At 38.7% G+C, this 19,560-nt stretch overlaps 1 protein-coding gene across 1 annotated transcript; it reads right to left on the bottom strand.

Annotated features, from left to right (window-relative positions):
• On the bottom strand, positions 1–10,600 carry LOC311297222 (uncharacterized protein). Its single transcript, XM_084419440.1, has 9 exons — positions 10,408–10,600; positions 5,426–5,545; positions 5,240–5,306; positions 4,522–4,617; positions 3,518–3,669; positions 3,277–3,413; positions 3,081–3,174; positions 2,733–2,938; positions 1–820 (listed from the first exon to the last, which is right to left on the bottom strand). The coding sequence occupies exons 4-8, from the start codon at positions 4,607–4,609 to the stop codon at positions 2,783–2,785; spliced, it is 627 nt and encodes a 208-aa protein (XP_084275566.1). The 5' UTR covers positions 4,610–4,617; positions 5,240–5,306; positions 5,426–5,545; positions 10,408–10,600; the 3' UTR covers positions 1–820; positions 2,733–2,782.
• Positions 10,601–19,560: the final 8,960 nt, after the last annotated feature.

Below are 19,560 nucleotides of genomic sequence, written 5' to 3'. Positions count from 1 at the left end.
TCAGTTTGAAATTTTATTTTCAACACAGATGTAACAATTATACCAACACAAAAGTACAATATTTTCACCATCATCTGACCCATATACACTGCAGATCAAAAGGCCTGTAGAACTTCAAAGCTGTTGGCTTTTACAAGTTCACCCAACTCACAATATCTCTGTACTTTAAATGCATGACGTTCTGAAAAATGTTTTGTGAAAAGTTTATCGACAATAAAATACACAGTGCTGCCAATGAAAAGTAACTTCAGAATCTGACTGAAAACAGGAATTTCATTCTCACATTGCATTGAGGTCTTGTCTATATTCTGTCCCATCTATTTGGACCCAGTCCATGAAATGAATGCTTGTCTGTTTGGGATTCTGTTCCTGCCAACTTTTCACCATTGTCAACTGCATTCCAACAAATGTTTTCATTGGTCCACACTCAACTTGACTCAATGGTGTTGTTTCCCAAAGATTGACAACTGATGACTAAAGAATTTCAAAAACATTCCCAAATCTGTCAGTGTATTCTTAAAAACTCACTCGAAACTTGCACTTACGGTTCAATTTTGCGAACACAGGCTGGATAATGCACCATAATGTGTGGTCTGCAGGAAGGTAAAGTTGACCAGGGCTTCCGCGTAGGACAAGTTGAAGACAGTGAACTTTCAAAAGTTCAAAGGCACTCAAGAAGTTGGTTTCAGAGCAAGGGATAAGGCACTTGTCCATAATGACGTAAAAGTGGTCGATCCTGCCCTTTGATCCTTCCTGATCCAAGTAGAAATGGCTGGTGGCCCTCCCTCACACTGAGATGGCCTTCAATACTGGTGCAGGACTGAAAAAAAATATTAAACAAGAAAAAAAACTAATTACAAGGTGAAATGATAAATGCATTAAACCTGGTGCTCTTAACTTGATCACATTCAAATGAACAAATAATAGAATTAAAATCAATTAAAAACAAAACAAAAAACTATATGACAAACCTTAACCTAATATGTGCCTGACAAAACCAGTTGGTATCATGCTTTGTGTATTACAGTGAAAGGATAATGTCATAAAAAGGAATCCCTTATTCAACAAACCTGTTTTAGATCTTCACCTCATTATGTAAAAGCTCCATTAACTAAACTAAAGGGTTAGTTCACCCAAAAATCCTGTCAATTACACACACTCAGGTTGTACCAAACATGAATAAATGGGCCGCTTTGGGCAGCCATTGACTTCCATAGTAGAAAAAAAAAAAAACTATTAGAGTCATTGGCTGCCCAAAGCGGCCCATTTACAAACTTTCTTTAAAATACCTTCCTTTGTGTTCAGCAGTACAAAGCGAGGGGAGAATTTTTTGAGCAAACTATCCTTAAGTGTGTCAGGTCAGAGAGACAAAATGTGCAGAGGGTTCAGTCCCAATGACCATGAATGAAAACCACTGCATTTTAGGGTTTATAACCCAAATCTTAATTTAAATATTAAAGGGTCATGAAACCCTAAACCAAATTTTCTGAGATTTTAACAGAGGTATGTGTGTTGAACACCATTGAAGACAATGTTAGCATCTGTTAGATTTAATAGTAGGGGGAAAATGATTAAATTTTAGTTTTTTTCCGCTATTTTCGTCTTCCGGGTTTAAAATCTTCATCATGTCCACGTCACAGGCTGTGACGTGGCAGAGCACTATAGAACTCTGATGACTCATCGGTGTCTCATAATTATTCATGACTGAGTTTTCTTATCCAATGAGAAGACACTGTCTCTTAATTATTCATGACACCACGTGGAACTTCCCACAGACATGTCAAACTGTGATTTCGCGTAGTAGATGAGAGAGGCAATGATGGGACGCGCGTTTGTTTTCGTGGTGCAAAAGTTCCAGTGTCCGCGATGCTGCCAGGGCTGGACTCTGACTGCAGGCGGTTGGTTGGCCATCAACCACGGACACATCTAAACTATGCGTGTGTAGCGACCATTCAACGGGAGAATGGTGGACTTCGACCTTGTACAACAATGCAGGTTTCTTGCGAGTGATGCGGTCCGAGAACTTTTCTATCGCTTCAGAGGTGTGTGTGTGTGTGTCTAAAATGTAACTCTGACCGTTTTACTTGCCTTTTGTTAAATAGTCACTCATTATTATAATTTAGATATTTCGATAATACCTCAAGTGTATGGAACGTATGCTTCGTTTGTGCAAATTTCTATGACACTGTCCATCTTTATTATGTGGGTTTAGGGGGCGCGTAGATCTCTAGGCTATGTACGGAAGTTTTTTTTTTTTAAGCGGAAAATTTATTATTTTCAAATATATGCATTTATAGTGTGTATATAAACAAATATATCTTTTATAATGGCATAATTATACATATGCATGTACATTTATATGTTTTAAATAGAATTATGATTACTGTAGTAGGCTAATATGTGTAGCAGGGCATTCAGTTACTTTTGAAAGGACAAAAATAAGGTGTCAGTGTATTTCATGATACTTTAACTTTGCCAGCTATAAAAAATCTTGCATTTCCTCACGTTTTACACATAGACTGTAAAAAATAGGTTTTACCACTGATTTTTAGTGACAGTCGATATGCATGGGCCACTGTCTTTGACCACACCCACTCCCCTCCCTTCTTATCACAGCCATCCACGCCCATTTAAGTTGCATTTTTCAAAAAGATTGTGAGCTAGACTTGAGCTGAAAGAGGGGGGTTTCATGACCCTTTAACAATGACTTTGCAACAGTAATGTGAGTTTACCTTATGGAAATGCACAAGTCTGTCAATAGCCTCTGTTGGACTGATCTTAGTCATCTTCCTCTCTGGAGGCGGCGGCAGGAGATACAACAGCAGCAGGACAGATGAGTGAAATGGTACAGCGACTCCAAGCAAACACGTTTTGGGATCTTCCTCGAACAAGTTAAGGCACCAGGAGATGAACCCTTTTCCGGATCGTAGAAATGCTCCTGTGAAAAAGACGAGAACACTTTTTGCAAAATCTGAATAGTCATTACATAAATAGATAATAGAAACTGTTATTACATGCCACAAAAAAGGAGTATATAACTTCATGATTGTTTCAAATACACCTATACAAAAGATTCTTACATAACCCTTTGTTGAAAACGGGTCTCTCTGGTTAGGAAAGAAAGAAATAATGCCCAAAGCATAAGTTTCCCTCTGTTTACGGGTGGGGATCCTCCTGCAATATAAAAAAATATATATGGTTAATGGTAACTTAACTTTGTCTACATCAATTGACACATCTGTGTGTATTTCTTGCATCTGTGCATTGAAGTCTTACCCATGAATCTCTGTCATGTGACAATCAACAATTTTAACAAGCTGACGTCTGGTGCGATGCTTTAAAGGTTTAGTTGTCTGGTATTCGTCAAGCACTTCCTCACCACCAGATTTTTTTCCCAGTGCATCTTGGACAGTCTGATTAAACATGACCACAATACAGATGAACACATGAAGACTACTAAAATGGTGAAAATTATTATATGGACAAGTTAACCATAACGAAAAACATGCATACATACCCGTTTTGCTTTTACAGCGTCCATGTTAAAACTGTTGCTGACCATTGCTGTTTGATTTTGCATTGCTCTCTCCGACTCTTCATGGTCAGTTGAAGAGTGTGAAAGAGTGTCAGTGCATGTGCTGGGAGTTGAGGATCTTATGGGTGAAAACTCTTGACAGAGAAAAGCAAAACACCATTTTAATGTTTTCTCTGAAGGCATTCAATCAAACACGGCTTTGTCTAAATGTTTTTTACTTCTAAAGCAAGAATTTTCCATCACAAATCAAATTAAAGGGTTAGTTTAACAAAACTAAAAATGATGTCATTAATCACCCTCATTACTTCCAAACCCATAAAGACAGATTGAGATATCTTGATGAAATCAGAGCTTTCTGAACCATTCATAGGCAGCAACATCATTGCAAATTCAAGGCCTAGTGCTGCGCTGTCCTTTACTATGTGGATAGCGACTTTACTATCTGGGCCTTGGTGGTTATTACATTGCTGCCCATGGATGGTTCAGAAAGCTCTTGGATTTCATCAAAAATGTCTTCATTTGTGTTCTGAAGATTAACGAAGGTCTTACGGGTTTGGAACGACATGAGGGTAAATAATTACTGACATTTTAATTTTTTGGGTGAACTAACACTTTAAAATAAAATTGTAAAAATAACTATACACCCTTGTAAGTTCTCATTCTCTTAACTGAAAAGTAATTTTAACAATAGCATGAAAAAAATAACGCACTAAGAATGAACACTTCTACAGCATTTGTTAATTTTAATCTCAACATTTGCTAATACATTATAAAAATCAAAAATTGTATCTGTTAACATGAATGCACTATGAACTAAAATGAACAAACAAACAGTTCTACTTTTATTAACTAATACTAAAGTTAATTAATGTTAGTTAACACATTAATGTTAACAAATGAGACCTTGTTGTAAAGTGTTAATATACCTCAAGCATATTTCTATATGACTAAGTACATTTCTAAGTAGCACAAGCTTCTTAACTTACCTTCATTGAGAAAATCTTGTAATGTACACTCACTGAGCAATTTCACAAATTTCTTTACTCCTTGATGGTACTGAGCTTTTACCAGCATGATGAAAGCTGTTGGTCAAGAAAGATGCAGATTATGACGTTGTTAATATTAAAGCAGTTCAAGCGAGCCACTGTTCACCCTACAAATGTTACACTAAAGTGAAATCGCGGCAAATTAATTCATACTATCATGTAACTGTATACGATTACAGATGAAGCGTGCACGTCAAACACACATGCAGAGCAAACAGTCAAATGCTGGCAGAAAGTTGAGCAAAATGCTTCTTGCTTATCTGATCATTTACCGTTGCATTTTACCTTGCAGACAAGAGTAGCTAATCGCTATACTTCCTATAACATTCGAAGCTGCACGTTCAAGGTCAACGTACATTTAAAAATAAATAAATAAATAAAGATTCGCGCGTCAGTCAGAGATTATTTGGAACAATACACAGTTATACGATAATAATATTGGAGATAAAAACGCATTACAGTGCCTTATTTGGCAGCACAAATAACGTGAGCCCTAAGAAGGGGAATGTGGACTCGTACAGGGCTAACGTTATGTACATTTGTGTTAATTTAACAGTTAAGCAAAATCACAGAAATAACCGTTATCTTTCCCTGACTCTAAAATATAAGAAAACTTAAGCTTAAAACAGCTAACTAACATAAACTATGCAACTCTTACCTCAGTTTGCCAACGAACAATCAAAACGGCCTCGAGATCCAATCGGTGGTCTGTCCTGTCGTGTTATCTGAAAGGAAATAACGTTACTCAGGCAATGTTGAAAAACGTAATATTATTCTGAATGGTGAGAAATGTAAACTAAACATGAAAATTGGTAAAAAATTAACTGGTTATAAACTATTATACCTGTTTGAACGCTCCTCTCTTCTTCTTCTTCTTCTTCTTTAGTGTTTATTGGCGGTTGGCAAACCAACTTGTAGGTGCATTACCGCCACCGACTGGACTGGAGTGTGGACAGGATACATGCTTATAGGATTGACATAATGCGACATATGAATGAAAATTCACGAGGAAACCACAAAAAAAAAAAAAAAAAAAAAAAACCCCGCCTAAATTCTTTTACTTAATTTCGTTTCTTTAATAAACTTATTAATACTATCATATATAGCTTTTTCCTTTAGTATACCTATTATAGAAAAATCTTTATGCTCAGCTTTAATTAGTGACTGAATGAAATTACGTCTTTCATTGTTGTATTTCCTGCAGTAAAGTATTACATGTTCAACTGGCTCTTGCTGACTACAGTGATTACATTCCCCTGTTGGGTGCTTGCCAATTTTAAACAATGTACTATTCAATCCTGTGTGACCTATTCTCAGACGGGTAATAATATTCTCTTCACTTCTGTTCCTGCTCTCTCTCCTCCCAGCACAAACTTGTTGTTGAATATTATATAAGTGTCTTCCTGTTTCAATACCATCCCAGTGTACCTGCCATATTGATTGTACATATTTCCTAATGAACACTTTAGCTTCTGCTCTACTTAATGGAACTTGTAAATCTATCTGCTTTAACTTTAAAGATTGTTTAGCCAAAATATCTACCTTCTCATTACCCACTACACCAACATGAGCAGGAACCCAAATAAATTGAATTGATATACCCATAAGCTTTATGTTATACAATTTATGGAATATTTCATTAATTACTGTATATCCATCCTAAAAGATGATCTGCCAGATTTTATGCTTTCCAGTGCCGAGTAGCTATCAGATGCAATAACTATGTTATTCATTTGCTTTTCTTCTGTCCACTGCAGGGCCATTAAAATTGCCAATAGTTCTGTAGCATAAACTGATAAATGGTCAGAAACTCTTTTCTTAATGTGAGAATCATTCATTGGAATATACACGGCTGCACCTGCATATCCTGTCTTCGGGTCTTTTGATCCATCCGTAAACAAAAACACTGAATCTTGGAAATGCCTCTCAAAATAATTCCGCACTATATACCACACTGGAAGTTGTTTGGATTGATCCTTTATTTCCTGTTGTATACTGAGGTCAACAGTTGGCAAGGGGAATAACCAAGGAGGGATGGAGGATATTGAGACTGTGTTGCTATACTGTAATTGATTTAATCCTATATTCCTCGCCTTTGCATCACCTATCCACCCAAAACTCATAAAATTGGTTTCATTATGTTCCCAACAATCTGTCAGTACACTTTTTACAGGATGTGAAACACTTTGTCCCCGGATATTGACCCAATATGCCAACATTAACTTCATTCGTCTTATACCTAACGGTATTTCTCCCATCTCCACCTGCATAGCTGATACCGGTGATGATTTAAATGATCCACTACAGATTCTTAGGGCTTGTGCTTGCAATACATCTAATTGTTTGAGGTTTGTTTCTGCTGCTGACATATAGGCAATGCATCCATAATCAAACACAGATCTCATGAGTGCCCAGTATATACTTTGTAGGGATGCCCTACTAGCTCCCCACTCCCGTCCTGATAAACACCGAAGAATATTAATAATATTTTTGCACTTATTCTTAATTTTCTCCAGATGAATTTTCCATGTAAGTTTTTCATCGAACCAAACTCCAAGAAACCTTATAAATTTTACTTGCTCCAGAGGATTCCCATATAATTTCAAAGAGAGGGGTATGCTTCTGAGCCGCCTTGAAAAACAAATGACCTGCGTTTTTGATACAGATAATTTAAACCCCCATTTATTAGCCCACTTTTCAACTTCCTCTATCGCATTTTGCATTTTTTTATGAACATATGTTATATTGCGACCTCTAATCCACAAAGCCCCATCATCTGCATATAAAGATTTTCCAATGTTATGTTCAACTTGTGAAAAGATGCCATTAATCATTATGTTGAATAATAACGGACTGCATACACTACCTTGTGGTGTTCCATTCTCTACTGTATACATTCTAGAATATTCTTCACCTACTTTAACTTGTATTTTTCGGTCAAATAAAAAGTTCTGAACCCAGTTATATGCTCTACCACCAATTCCTAAAGACTTTAACTTAATTAATAATCCTTCTTTCCAGAGCATATCATATGCCTTTTCCACATCAAAAAAGATAGCTACCACTACTTCTTTGTTTGTCTGTGCTTTTCTAATGTCTGATTCTAGACATAATATAGAATCCATTGTATTCCGTCCCTTACGGAATCCACTCTGATAAGGGGACAGCAGATTTTTACTCTCAAAAAAATACGTTATTCTTTCTGTGATTATTCTTTCCATTGTTTTACATAATTGAGAAGTTAGTGCAATAGGCCTATAACTAGAAGGATCTGATGGGTCTTTCCCAGGTTTAAGAATAGGTACTATTATTGCTTGTTTCCATATTGAAGGGAGTTGACCAGTTTCCCATACTAGGTTAAATAATTTTAATACTATTTCCAGCGTATTATCTGTCATGTTAGCCAGCATTTTGTAACACACTCCGTCTCTTCCTGGAGTAGTCTGCCGAGCAGTTTTGATTGCTCTTTTTAACTCAAACATGTTTATAGGTAAGTCTAATAAACTATTTGACATCTCATCTTCCTTCACCAAATTAAGATAATTCTTTAATGTGCTACTCCTACACTGCTTTGCTTCTTTTGAAAGATTATCTGAACTATGAATTTTCTTAAATGATTCTACCAAAAGTTCAGCCTTATCTAAATTGGTGACAGCCATTTTGTCTGTACCTATAATCACTGGTAACTCATAGTTCCTTCTAATCCCCCCCATTTTCCTGATCATATTCCATACATCTGACAGATGTACTGTTCTACCAATACTATCACAGTACTGCTTCCAAAAAATACGTTTTTGTGTTTTTATTGTTTTCCTTACAACTGCCTGGGCTCTTTTATACTGAATCATAGCATCCATAGAATGCTGCTTTTTAAGTTTCTTAAATGCTTTATTCCTTACTTTTATAGCTGCTTTACAACCATCATTCCACCAAGGTAAATTTTTTACCTGTCTTTTTCCTGTCGTTTTAGGTATAGTTTGTTCAGCCGACTGAATTATTTCATTAACTAGTTTACTGTTGAATATATTTACATTCATCTGGGATTCTTCTTGCAAAGTCATACATCTATTTTCACAAATTACTCGAAATATCTCCCAATCTGCCTTTTCCAACTTCCATCTAGGACTTCTCTTTTCTTTTTCATAGCATATTTCTGTACCAACCGTAATCACTACCGGATAATGATCACTCCCTATTGTATTATCATTATTTACATTCCATGTAGTGATCCCTGCCATTACAGAAGACACAAATGTTAGGTCAAGTGCAGTCTCTGTATTTTTTATACTGTTATATCGTGTTCCCTCTCCATTATTAATGCACACCAAGTTATTATCATCAATGAATTCTTCAATTAGCTGTCCATTCACATCTGTATTATTACTTCCCCATAATGTATTATAAGAATTAAAATCACCACACCACACTACTTTGTCATGCAAAGAACCTACAACAGCTTCTAAAATAATTCGACTTAATTTTTCACATGGATTATAATAATTAATAATATCTATACTCCCTCTTTTAGTCCATACCTTAATTATTAATGATTCATATTCTTTATTTATTTGTTCTACCTTATATTTCAACCCATTTTGTATAAATGTTGCTATTCCTCCTCCTCTACCATATTCTCGATCTCTTCTAATTAAATTATATCCATTTATTATAAAATCCAACTGTGGTTTTAACCATGTTTCCTGAATACATATTACATTAGGTTTCTCTGTTAACATATCGATGTATTTCTTAAGCTCTTGGCCATTTGCAATAAGACTCCTTGCATTCCACTGTAGTAAGGTCAATAACATTACGAAGATCCAGCACATGCCTGAGAAGACTGTGTCTCTTCAGTAAGGGAGTCTCTTATGGTCTCCCATTGCAGTCCTTTGACATCTAGATATTTCTCTGCGGATTTAACAATTATTTTAATCCTTTCATTTCTGCTTTTTGTCTGTGCAGAACAATTTATTATTTCTGCCATGAACATTACAAAATCATTCTTTTCCACTATCAAAGTATCCTCCTTCAATTTATTACATCCTTGACATTTCTTTCCTGAGTCGGCCATATCGTCGTTGCGCTCGGCCTGCTCCGCCAGTTTGGCCCTCTGATTCATTTCTTTTCTGCTAATTTCTGATTGCTTGATCACTGTCATATTCTCTGAAACCTTCTTTGCAGCTTCTGCATAACTGATTCCTTGAACAACCTTGATTCGTTGCACTTCGACCTGCCTCTTACTAACCTCACATCCTCTGTAAGCGGCACTGTGTTCCCCTCCACAATTACAACACTTCAGTTTTGTACCCTCCTGGCATTTTCCATACTCATGTTCTCCACTACATTTTCCACATCTCTGCTTTCCCTTACACACCGCCGCTACATGCCCATATCTTTGGCATTTAAAGCATCTGATTGGAGGGGGAATATATAACCTTACATCGTAGCACATAAAACCAATGTACACTTTTTCTGGAAGTTCTTCCTGATCAAAATTGATCATAACCGAAAGACTATCCTGCATATTGCCATTTCTGTTCACTTTTAGACGTCTGACTTCATTTACTCGAGCGTTTGTTATGTTTCTTTTCACATCATCAACCGATACGTTAACCGGAATCCCTGTAATGACTCCTTTTGTAAATTTCTTGTAAGTCTTGAAACATTCCACTTTCTTTCTATTGACTATGTTCATTTTGATTGCTTTCCCTTGCTGTTTCTCATCCATACACACAATCATCAGGGCTCCATTTCTTAGTACTTTGGCACTCTTTATTTCACCAATTTCCTTATTTAGCGATTTTGTTAGTTGTATTGGATTCATACCTCCAAACGAGTCCCCGTCATCCACAAGTTTTGCAAAAATTACATGCTCCTCCCTCCGCTTCTCATCCGTATTTGATCCTCTGTCTGAGTCACTTTCATCAGTTTTATTTTGCCTTTTCTTTTTCCGTTTATTATTCCTAACCGACTCTTCCATCTCTCCTGGTTCATTTCCTGATCCGTCACTTCCTTCCACACACTCCTGTCCATTCACAGTCCAGCTGTTGCCAACCACCCTGGGAGTCGACATCCTCCCCCTGCTGCTCCTACCGAACGCTCCTCTCCTCGTGGTCGTCCGCCATTAAACAAAAAAGGAAATAATGTGCAAGGACCGGAAATTGGATCAACTCATCACCAATGTAAATTATGTCAACTCGCTGTAATGACGCTGACTCTGACCACTGATGCAGTCCCTCCAGAAAAACGCGATTATGCGATCGCATGATTCCATGCATAATCAGCCAAAGTCCGCATATTTATGCGGGGGGCGCATTTTTTTAAATACGCCGCACTTTTGCCGCATAAATTGCAGATTTCCGCGTGCAAAATATGCGGGCTTGCATGATTTCATAATCCCCGCATTTTCGTTGCAAAAAGTCACATATATATCTTAGCAGAAAGTTGACAAATGTTGGGTTTACTTCACACAAGCGCAGCCATTTCCCCTGTTGCCATGGGAACGTTATGAAGTGACGTAATTACGCGACATCATTGAAAAGCTGCAAACCCCGCGATAGGCCTATTTTACAAAAATCCGGTCGTATCTTACACCGCAGGCCGTGCATGTTTTCATGGAACAACTGGGGATAAGTTAAATCACGTCAGACACAGAAGGCAAAAAGACGTGTCTGTGGTGTGAAGGAGTAAGTTAAGCAGATGTTGAAAATGGAGTGTTGATGCTGGTTCGGGAGTGATGCCCTGACAAAACATGTTTATATTGCACTTGATTGTTATCTGATTTGCACGTCATGCACTTTTATTTATTATTATCAAATGTTGGCAAATTAAAATTGTTTGTAGAAGTTGTTTTCTGTAACTTTCTTAAAAATGAGTGAACATGGAGCAGTTTTTCCGTGAGTGGGACTGCTCCACTCCAGGCTTTGATCGCATCCCCCTAAGGGTGAATAGCCTACACCTCGTCTTTCCCATTCAAACTAAAATGAAGACATCTATTAATGTAATTGGTGTTGGGCAATCACTTTTTTTTCTCTTTTTCATCAAACTGCAGTTTTTGCAAGTTCCCGCAATTTTCGCAAGTTCCCGCAATTTTTGCAAGTTCCCGCAATTTCATCGCATAAAATTGCATAAATATCCCGCATATTCCATCGCATTTTTTAAGAAATCTTGCCGCATAATCAAGGATTTTTGCCCGCAACAATCACTAAAAAACTCCGCTTTTTTCTGGAGGGACTGACTGATTTACTCTGCAAGTGTTGATGCCATTCAAATCAACACCAGAATCAACACTTTTTAACTCTGAAAAATTAACACCATAAAAACAACTCTAAACTACACTGGATATTTTGCTGTGCAGAGTGATATTCAGTGTTATGCTTGAAAGGGGAAAGAAACACTTCCATAAAACGAGCACTGTCTGCCTCCAAGAGAGATCTACAGTTATACAGTAACATGATTGTTCATTTCATCCCTATGTGACTTTAAATTAGCATCCAATACAGACCATTTGTTTTGAAATTCAGCATGCTTAAATGATTTCTGAGTGTGAGAATGTTTTGACCCTGTGATGGATTGACCATCTGTCCTGTGTGCTTCCCTGATTATAGCCCAAGACTCTGAATATGGCGGCGATTTGTTACAGAAACATTTTTTGTTGTGCTGCAAGTCTCTTCACCTCCTAAAAGCAATCACTCAGTTAAGTTGTCTAAATGTAATTATATGTATGTCGTCTGTGGAAGGTGTAGGATCATAAAATGTTCGTCCATTCATTAAATTATGTCCAAATGCTATGATACGATGTCTCGCACAGACATCACACGTCATCAGCGTGTTTCGTTCTATTCAGAGTTAGGCAGACTTCAATCGCGAGCAACCAAACCAAAACAACAGCCACCTTTACCTTCTGAACCAAAACAACGAGATTATGCTGCATTTACACCATATCTACTGTAATTTGGAAGAGATGGAAACCTGTAATGTTATACAGTTCCTGACTAGGATTAATGCGTTTCAGTGTCAACACTATCAACGCTGAAATGAATCTGCAGCAGTCAGGTGGCACAGGTCAGTGCTCTTTAAGTTGTTTATGTTCATTTTTATTTTAATGTTACGTGCTTTGAGACATAAGGTTTATCTCTTGTGATACTTTGGTTTGCCCTCTGCTGTGCGCTTTCATGAGTTTTGAAGGAGATGTGGCTTTTGGAGACGCTCTGAATGGAGTGTGGGATCTTATGCTTTCAAAGCGAGCTTGCTATTGCTAGCCTCTGACCTACCCCACCTTTAATTGATATATGGATGAGGGCTCAAAAATGTAGGGTTAGGGACATTTATTTTGTTTCCCAACCACTCATTTCAAAGAGCTCTGTTTCAAAAAAGAGGAACAGAGGAGAATAACAGTGTTGAAAAGAGAGTGGTTGACTGTAGTAAATTAGCCTACATGATTATGAACGCCAATCAGTCAGACAGTTGTGCAAATGTGATCCACAGATAGGAAAATACATTTGAATCAGGATGCCACATGCAAAAAGTTACACATGACATCTTTCAAATTAAAATAAATATTCTGCTGTATGTGTCAAAGGCAGTTTCAATTCATTTAGCTTTCAAATGAGCGTTCAAATGTATTAAAGGGAGAGTTCACCCTAAAATTAAAATTAAGTCATACTCCCCCTGGTGTTGTTCTTTCCCCTTTCTTCTTTCTTTTATGGACCACAAAAGGAGAAGAAAAAAAATCCATATAATGGCAGTGAATAGCGACAGGCATCAAGTAAAAAAATAAAAATAAAAAATGCAACAGTATCACAGAATGCGAACGTGTCATATGATCTGTGTTCTGGGGGTTTACAATAAGGTTACCTGGTTGCCTTAACAGTTTTAGTTCATTGAAATTAAAAATTAGAGTTAATGCAATGAGGGAGATTAGTTTATTCAATAAAAACTCAAAATATTATGTTATCATAACCACATTATTATCTAAGTTGATTTGACAAAAGATAAAAGGTTGTGATAACAAATAATGAAAATGTATATATATATATATATATATATATTTTTTTTTTTTACAGTGCAGGTAATACACACAAGTTGTGAGAAATCAAGATTAACAAAAATGCGACATGAAATACAGTCCATGTACCTTCGTTGTAAAAAGTCATCACGTTCACATCTGTCAGCTGTCATTCAGTCCTGTGATATTTGACTCAGTGAAGAAAGTACACAAACACTTCTTTGGGATTTCTAGGCATTGTATTTCATGTTGTGTTTTTATTAACCTTAGTTTCTTACAACTTGTGTGTTTTTCTGAGTAAACTGCAGTGGTAAAAGAGTATTATGAATAAAAGATAACACATCCCTTGCTGGTCTTTTTGACCCCCATAACGAATTAATGGGAAATAGGGAATTATTTATAGCCTATATATATATATATATACAGTGAGGAAAATAAATATTTGAACACCCTGCTATTTTGCAAGTTCTCCCACTTGGAAATCATGGAGGGGTCTGAAATTGTCATCGTAGGTGCATGTCCACTGTGAGAGACATAATCTAAAAAAAAAAAATCCAGAAATCACAATGTATGATTTTTTAACTATTTATTTGTATGATACAGCTGCAAATAAGTATTTGAACACCTGTCTATCAGCTAGAATTCTGACCCTCAAAGACCTGTTAGTCTGCCTTAAAAATGTCCACCTCCACTCCATTTATTATCCTAAATTAGATGCACCTGTTTGAGGTCGTTAGCTGCATAAAGACACCTGTCCACCCCATACAATCAGTAAGAATCCAACTACTAACATGGCCAAGACCAAAGAGCTGTCCAAAGACACTAGAGACAAAATTGTACACCTCCACAAGGCTGGAAAGGGCTACGGGGAAATTGCCAAGCAGCTTGGTGAAAAAAGGTCCACTGTTGGAGCAATCATTAGAAAATGGAAGAAGCTAAACATGACTGTCAATCTCCCTCGGACTGGGGCTCCATGCAAGATCTCACCTCGTGGGGTCTCAATGATCCTAAGAAAGGTGAGAAATCAGCCCAGAACTACACGGGAGGAGCTGGTCAATGACCTGAAAAGAGCTGGACCACCGTTTCCAAGGTTACTGTTGGTAATACACTAAGACGTCATGGTTTGAAATCATGCATGGCACGGAAGGTTCCCCTGCTTAAACCAGCACATGTCAAGGCCCGTCTTAAGTTTGCCAATGACCATTTGGATGATCCAGAGGAGTCATGGGAGAAAGTCATGTGGTCAGATGAGACCAAAATATAACTTTTTGGTCATAATTCCACTAAACGTGTTTGGAGGAAGAAGAATAATGAGTACCATCCCAAGAACACAGTCCCTACTGTGAAGCATGGGGGTGGTAGCATCATGCTTTGGGGTGTTTTTCTGCACATGGGACAGGGCGACTGCACTGTATTAAGGAGAGGATGACCGAGGCCATGTATTGCAAGATTTTGGGGAACAACCTCCTTTCCTCAGTTAGAGCATTGAAGATGGGTCGAGGCTGGGTCTTCCAACATGAAAATGACCCGAAGCACACAGCCAGGATAACCAAGGAGTGGCTCTGTAAGAAGCATATCAAGGTTCTGGCGTGGCCTAGCCAGTCTCCAGACCTAAACCCAATAGAGAATCTTTGAAGGGAGCTCAAACTCCGTGTTTCTCAGCGACAGCCCAGAAACCTGACTGATCTAGAGAAGATCTGTGTGGAGGAGTGGGCCAAAATCCCTCCTGCAGTGTGTGCAAACCTGGTGAAAAACTACAGGAAACGTTTGACCTCTGTAATTGCAAACAAAGGCTACTGTACAAATATTAACATTGATTTTCTCAGGTGTTCAAATACTTATTTGCAGCTGTCTCATACAAATAAATAGTTAAAAAATCTTAGGCTACATTGTGATTTCTGTTTTTTTTTTTTTAGATTATGTCTCTCACAGTGGACATGCACCTACGATGACAATTTCAGACCCCTCCATGATTTCTAAGTGGGAGAACTTGCAAAATAGCAGGGTGTTTAAATACTTATTTTCCTCACTGTATATATATAATATATATATATTTTTTATTTTTATTTTTTTTCAGACACGTGAGTAATGGTCCATATTACAAAGAAAAAGAGACACACAAAAAAACGATACATTTATCTCCTGTATAGGCTCATAAGCCAGTGAGTCCAAATACTAGAAGAATATCGCACCGAGCTTATGTGAGGAAATAACAGGAGGATGCAAAATGCAAGTAAAATCTCAGTTTATTTGTAAACGGTCAGATGAAGACACAGGTCGGGGACAAACACTTGGAAATGAAGCAAGGACGAGATGGCGATCCGGTGGTGGTGCGGTGAACAGCGTGCTCGAGTGAACAACCAGGAACCGTGGAACATCCAGACGACACGAAGAAACTGACGAAATCCAGACGAAGAACTTTGCAGACGAGGCACAGGAACAGGACACACACCGAGGAACAACCACAACAATCTGACAACATGAGAGGGAAATTACTGGGCATATAAAGGGAACTGGGATTGATGACAGCTGGAGACACTAATCAACACAACGAGTAACCACACCCACACAATTACATTCACACAGACACATCAGCATGAGACAGCCGATTCATGAACCGTGACAGCTTAGTCCAGGGTTGGTCAATGCAGTGATGATACTGTTCACCGAGCTCGAAAGCCTGCACATGCACCTGTACATAAGATTTCGCAGTACAGCAGGGCAGTTTGGCAAATCCACATTTACAAACATTTGGCTTGCACTACTCCATCGTGGGACCCTCAGTAGCATCCGCAAGGCATAATTATACGCTTCAATTGAGAGGCATCCAGCTGCAGCCCCGCAGACTCACTTCTTGCTAGACACCAGTGGCTGGACACCAGTGGATGGACAGCAGACGTCATTTCCGTATCGTCATTCATATTGCTACAATTAGCTTTTGCATACATGTTGGGAAGGAACAACCAATCAGATCAGTTGTTACTCAATTGCGTCAGTCACTTTCTGTTCCTGATGGGCCGACAATGCGTTCCTCCAGTGCTGAACTTAACTGTCATGGTCAAAGTGGATATGTTTAAGTTGTGCGTCAATGATACCATGTAAGTAATTTAATGAGTGTTTCTATTTCAGTGTTACATACGATGAATAATCAAAACATCGTGAGTTCGTTTGTCTCTGAGGTGACGACTATCCTAGAGTCTAGCCTAAGATGTCCATTTAATATGTATATTCCAAATACATATTAGTTCAGTATAATACTGATCACTGATTAATGCTTTCCCTGTGTATAAATGTATGTTTGAATAATGTATAGATCGTCGTTCTGTAATTATATATATGTGTTAGCTTATTGTGTAATGACTCAGCAAAGGACATTTCGGATAATTCCGTTTATGAGCGCTATGCGCCACCTAGTGGTAAAAATCGGTATTACTGTAAGTAATGTTATGTTTATAATAGAACGATATTAGGATAAATGCCAGTTGTTAATGATGATGGAAATGTTTGATATTAGCTAATTATTGTTTATTATTCACTGTTTCAGACCACACAACATACTACCTCAGATACCACATCTGATAAGATAATTCTGTGCAATGCCTTGTGGTCTGACTGTGCCGTTCATTGTGCTGATTATTCATGCTGGACTTAATTAAATTGTTACTTCTGATTCCTGCCTTCTGTGTTCTGACCGACACACCAGTGCGAGCACAGCTAGTTTGAACCAGTGCAATACAGTCCTAAGTAAACAAATTAACATTTGGTCCTTCGAGCCGGATGATTGTGCTTACACTGGACTAGAATGGATGAATATCAGACTCAAGGTGCACGTCCTAGACGTTCAGTCCACCATCCAGCCTACTTGGAAGAATTTGAAGTTCAGTATCCAAATCAAACTAGAGCTTCTATGACGGCACAGCAGTCACATGGGCAAGATAATTATCAGCACAGTGATAGAAGGATGGCACACGGGCACGATTTCAGTCACCAAAGTATAGACGAGGAACCTGGCAGCCGAACACCTGATTCGTTAGATGCAGGAGACCCAGAAAGAAAGTCCTGGTATCTCATCAAAGATCAGTGGAGGGAAAGAGATGAGTATTCACCACAGATGGAGACCTATTCAATACCCAGGGGATCCAGGGAAAGATTGTATGACCTTGAAAGAGAGAACAGACAGCTTCGTCAAGCTTCGTCAGGAAACAATGAAGGAGGAAATCGGACAACTGTTGGAGATCCAGAAAGGTATGCGAGAAATGCTAATGAGAAACCAAACAAGTTTAGCTCCTCCACTTCCTAAACCACAGCCCTTAGCTCCAACACCTCCATTACCTTCACCTAGAACTGTCTACAGAGAGATTGAGCAATCTGTTCCTAGACCAGTCCCTCAAGTCCATCCGGTACCAGCCCCACGCAGACTTCCTACCCCACATAGGAAAGAACATCTGGATGCTACAGATATTGAGGCTCACCTTGTTTCATCCCCAGCCTGGAGTCATTACCCAGACAGCTTTACTAGTGATGGATTGACTCATGTTCCTTCAAACATGCCTAACCCCTTTAGAAACCAACAGATGTCACGGCAGGTGGAAACAAAACTGACATCATCTACACCTCTAATGCCTACTGTTCCTTCCCATTCTCAACCTTATGGACCACCAGCAAACCCAGTGGCGTGGCATTCCAGTTCAACTAGACAGGAGACAACTTATAGGGGTCCACAGCCATCCATACCCGACTTCATCCATCGAGACCCAGGTGAATTTACCCGGTTAAAGTTAGCTTTGGGTAACTTGTTGCCAGAGGATGCAACTGAACTGTTTAAATATCAGGTGCTCGTTGACCACTTGAAACTAATGGAGGCACGTCTGATAGCAGACTCGTTCCTGAACTCGATTACCCCACATACAGACACCATGGTGGCATTAACTGAGAGATATGGCCGTCCTCATCAACTGGCTCTAAACAAGATAGCAGCTGTTATGGATTCTGCAGATATCCAGCCTGGTGACACAGTTAGCTTTGAACGCTTTGCTCTCCAAGTCCAAGCACTAGTAGGCCTCCTCAGGACATTGGGGTCAGAGGGAGAAGTTGAACTACGCTGTGGTTCCCACGTGGCGCGACTTCTCACTAAATTACCTTCAGAGCTACGCGCAGCCTTTAGAAGGAGCATCAGCAATGAACCTGGTACCGTGTACACACTTATTGATCTGGCAAAGTGGCTGAAGTTTGAGTCATGGTGTCAAGACCATGATAGCTTTGGGGGAAACAAAACCCAGAGAGACCGAGTCAGGCACAAAGTTGACTTAAGCAGAGAACCCAGATTCAAGTCCAGACCAGCTACAATCCTTCATGGTGCAGATCAGACAACTTAAGCTGAGATAATACAGCAACCAGCAAATAAATTTGGGAAGAGTAATGCATTCTGTCCATACTGTGATAACAGAGACCATTATCTGAGCCAGTGCACCACATTCCAAGCACTCACTAAAGACCAAATCATAGACTGGATAAAGACAAACAACAGATGCTGGAAGTGTGCACGCTCACATAGATCTGCGCAATGTACTTTAAAGAAGCCCTGCCACAGGTGTAATGGCAAACACTTACAAATCTTACACGACGTCAACGTTAAGACAGCAAATGAGGGTACTTGTCTGGTGAGCTCTACTACAAAACCACTACACTTGGACAGACCCCCAAGTTCTAAACGAGTCCTTTTGAAGGTGGTTAGGGTTGTCCTGGAGCACAACGGGCAGAGTTTGGACACCTATGCCGTACTCGATGATGGATCTGAGCGCACTATTCTCCTGTCATCAGCAGCTCAAATGCTAGGACTCAAAGGAAAGGCTGAGGACTTAACCTTAAGAACCATCAGGCATGATCTTACTACACTCAAAGGTTCAGCAGTGTCTTTCAGAATTTCAACACCCACTCAACCACATAAGAGTTATAAAATTCAGAATGCCTTC

Source organism: Rutilus rutilus (genome assembly GCF_951802725.1).
Source record: "Rutilus rutilus genome assembly, chromosome: 9".
Lineage (NCBI taxonomy): Eukaryota > Metazoa > Chordata > Actinopteri > Cypriniformes > Leuciscidae > Rutilus > Rutilus rutilus.
This window is presented reverse-complemented; position numbering and strand designations above follow the sequence as displayed.

Coding starts and splice junctions, on each gene's coding strand:
- LOC311297222 (XM_084419440.1), bottom strand. CDS start 4,609: ATGCTGGTAAAAGCTCAGTACCATCAAGGAGTAAAGAAATTTGTGAAA. Junction 3,670..4,521: donor ACAAGATTTTCTCAATGAAG/GTAAGTTAAGAA, acceptor TTCTCTGTCAAG/AGTTTTCACCCATAAGATCC. Junction 3,175..3,276: donor CACATGACAGAGATTCATGG/GTAAGACTTCAA, acceptor TTTATATTGCAG/GAGGATCCCCACCCGTAAAC.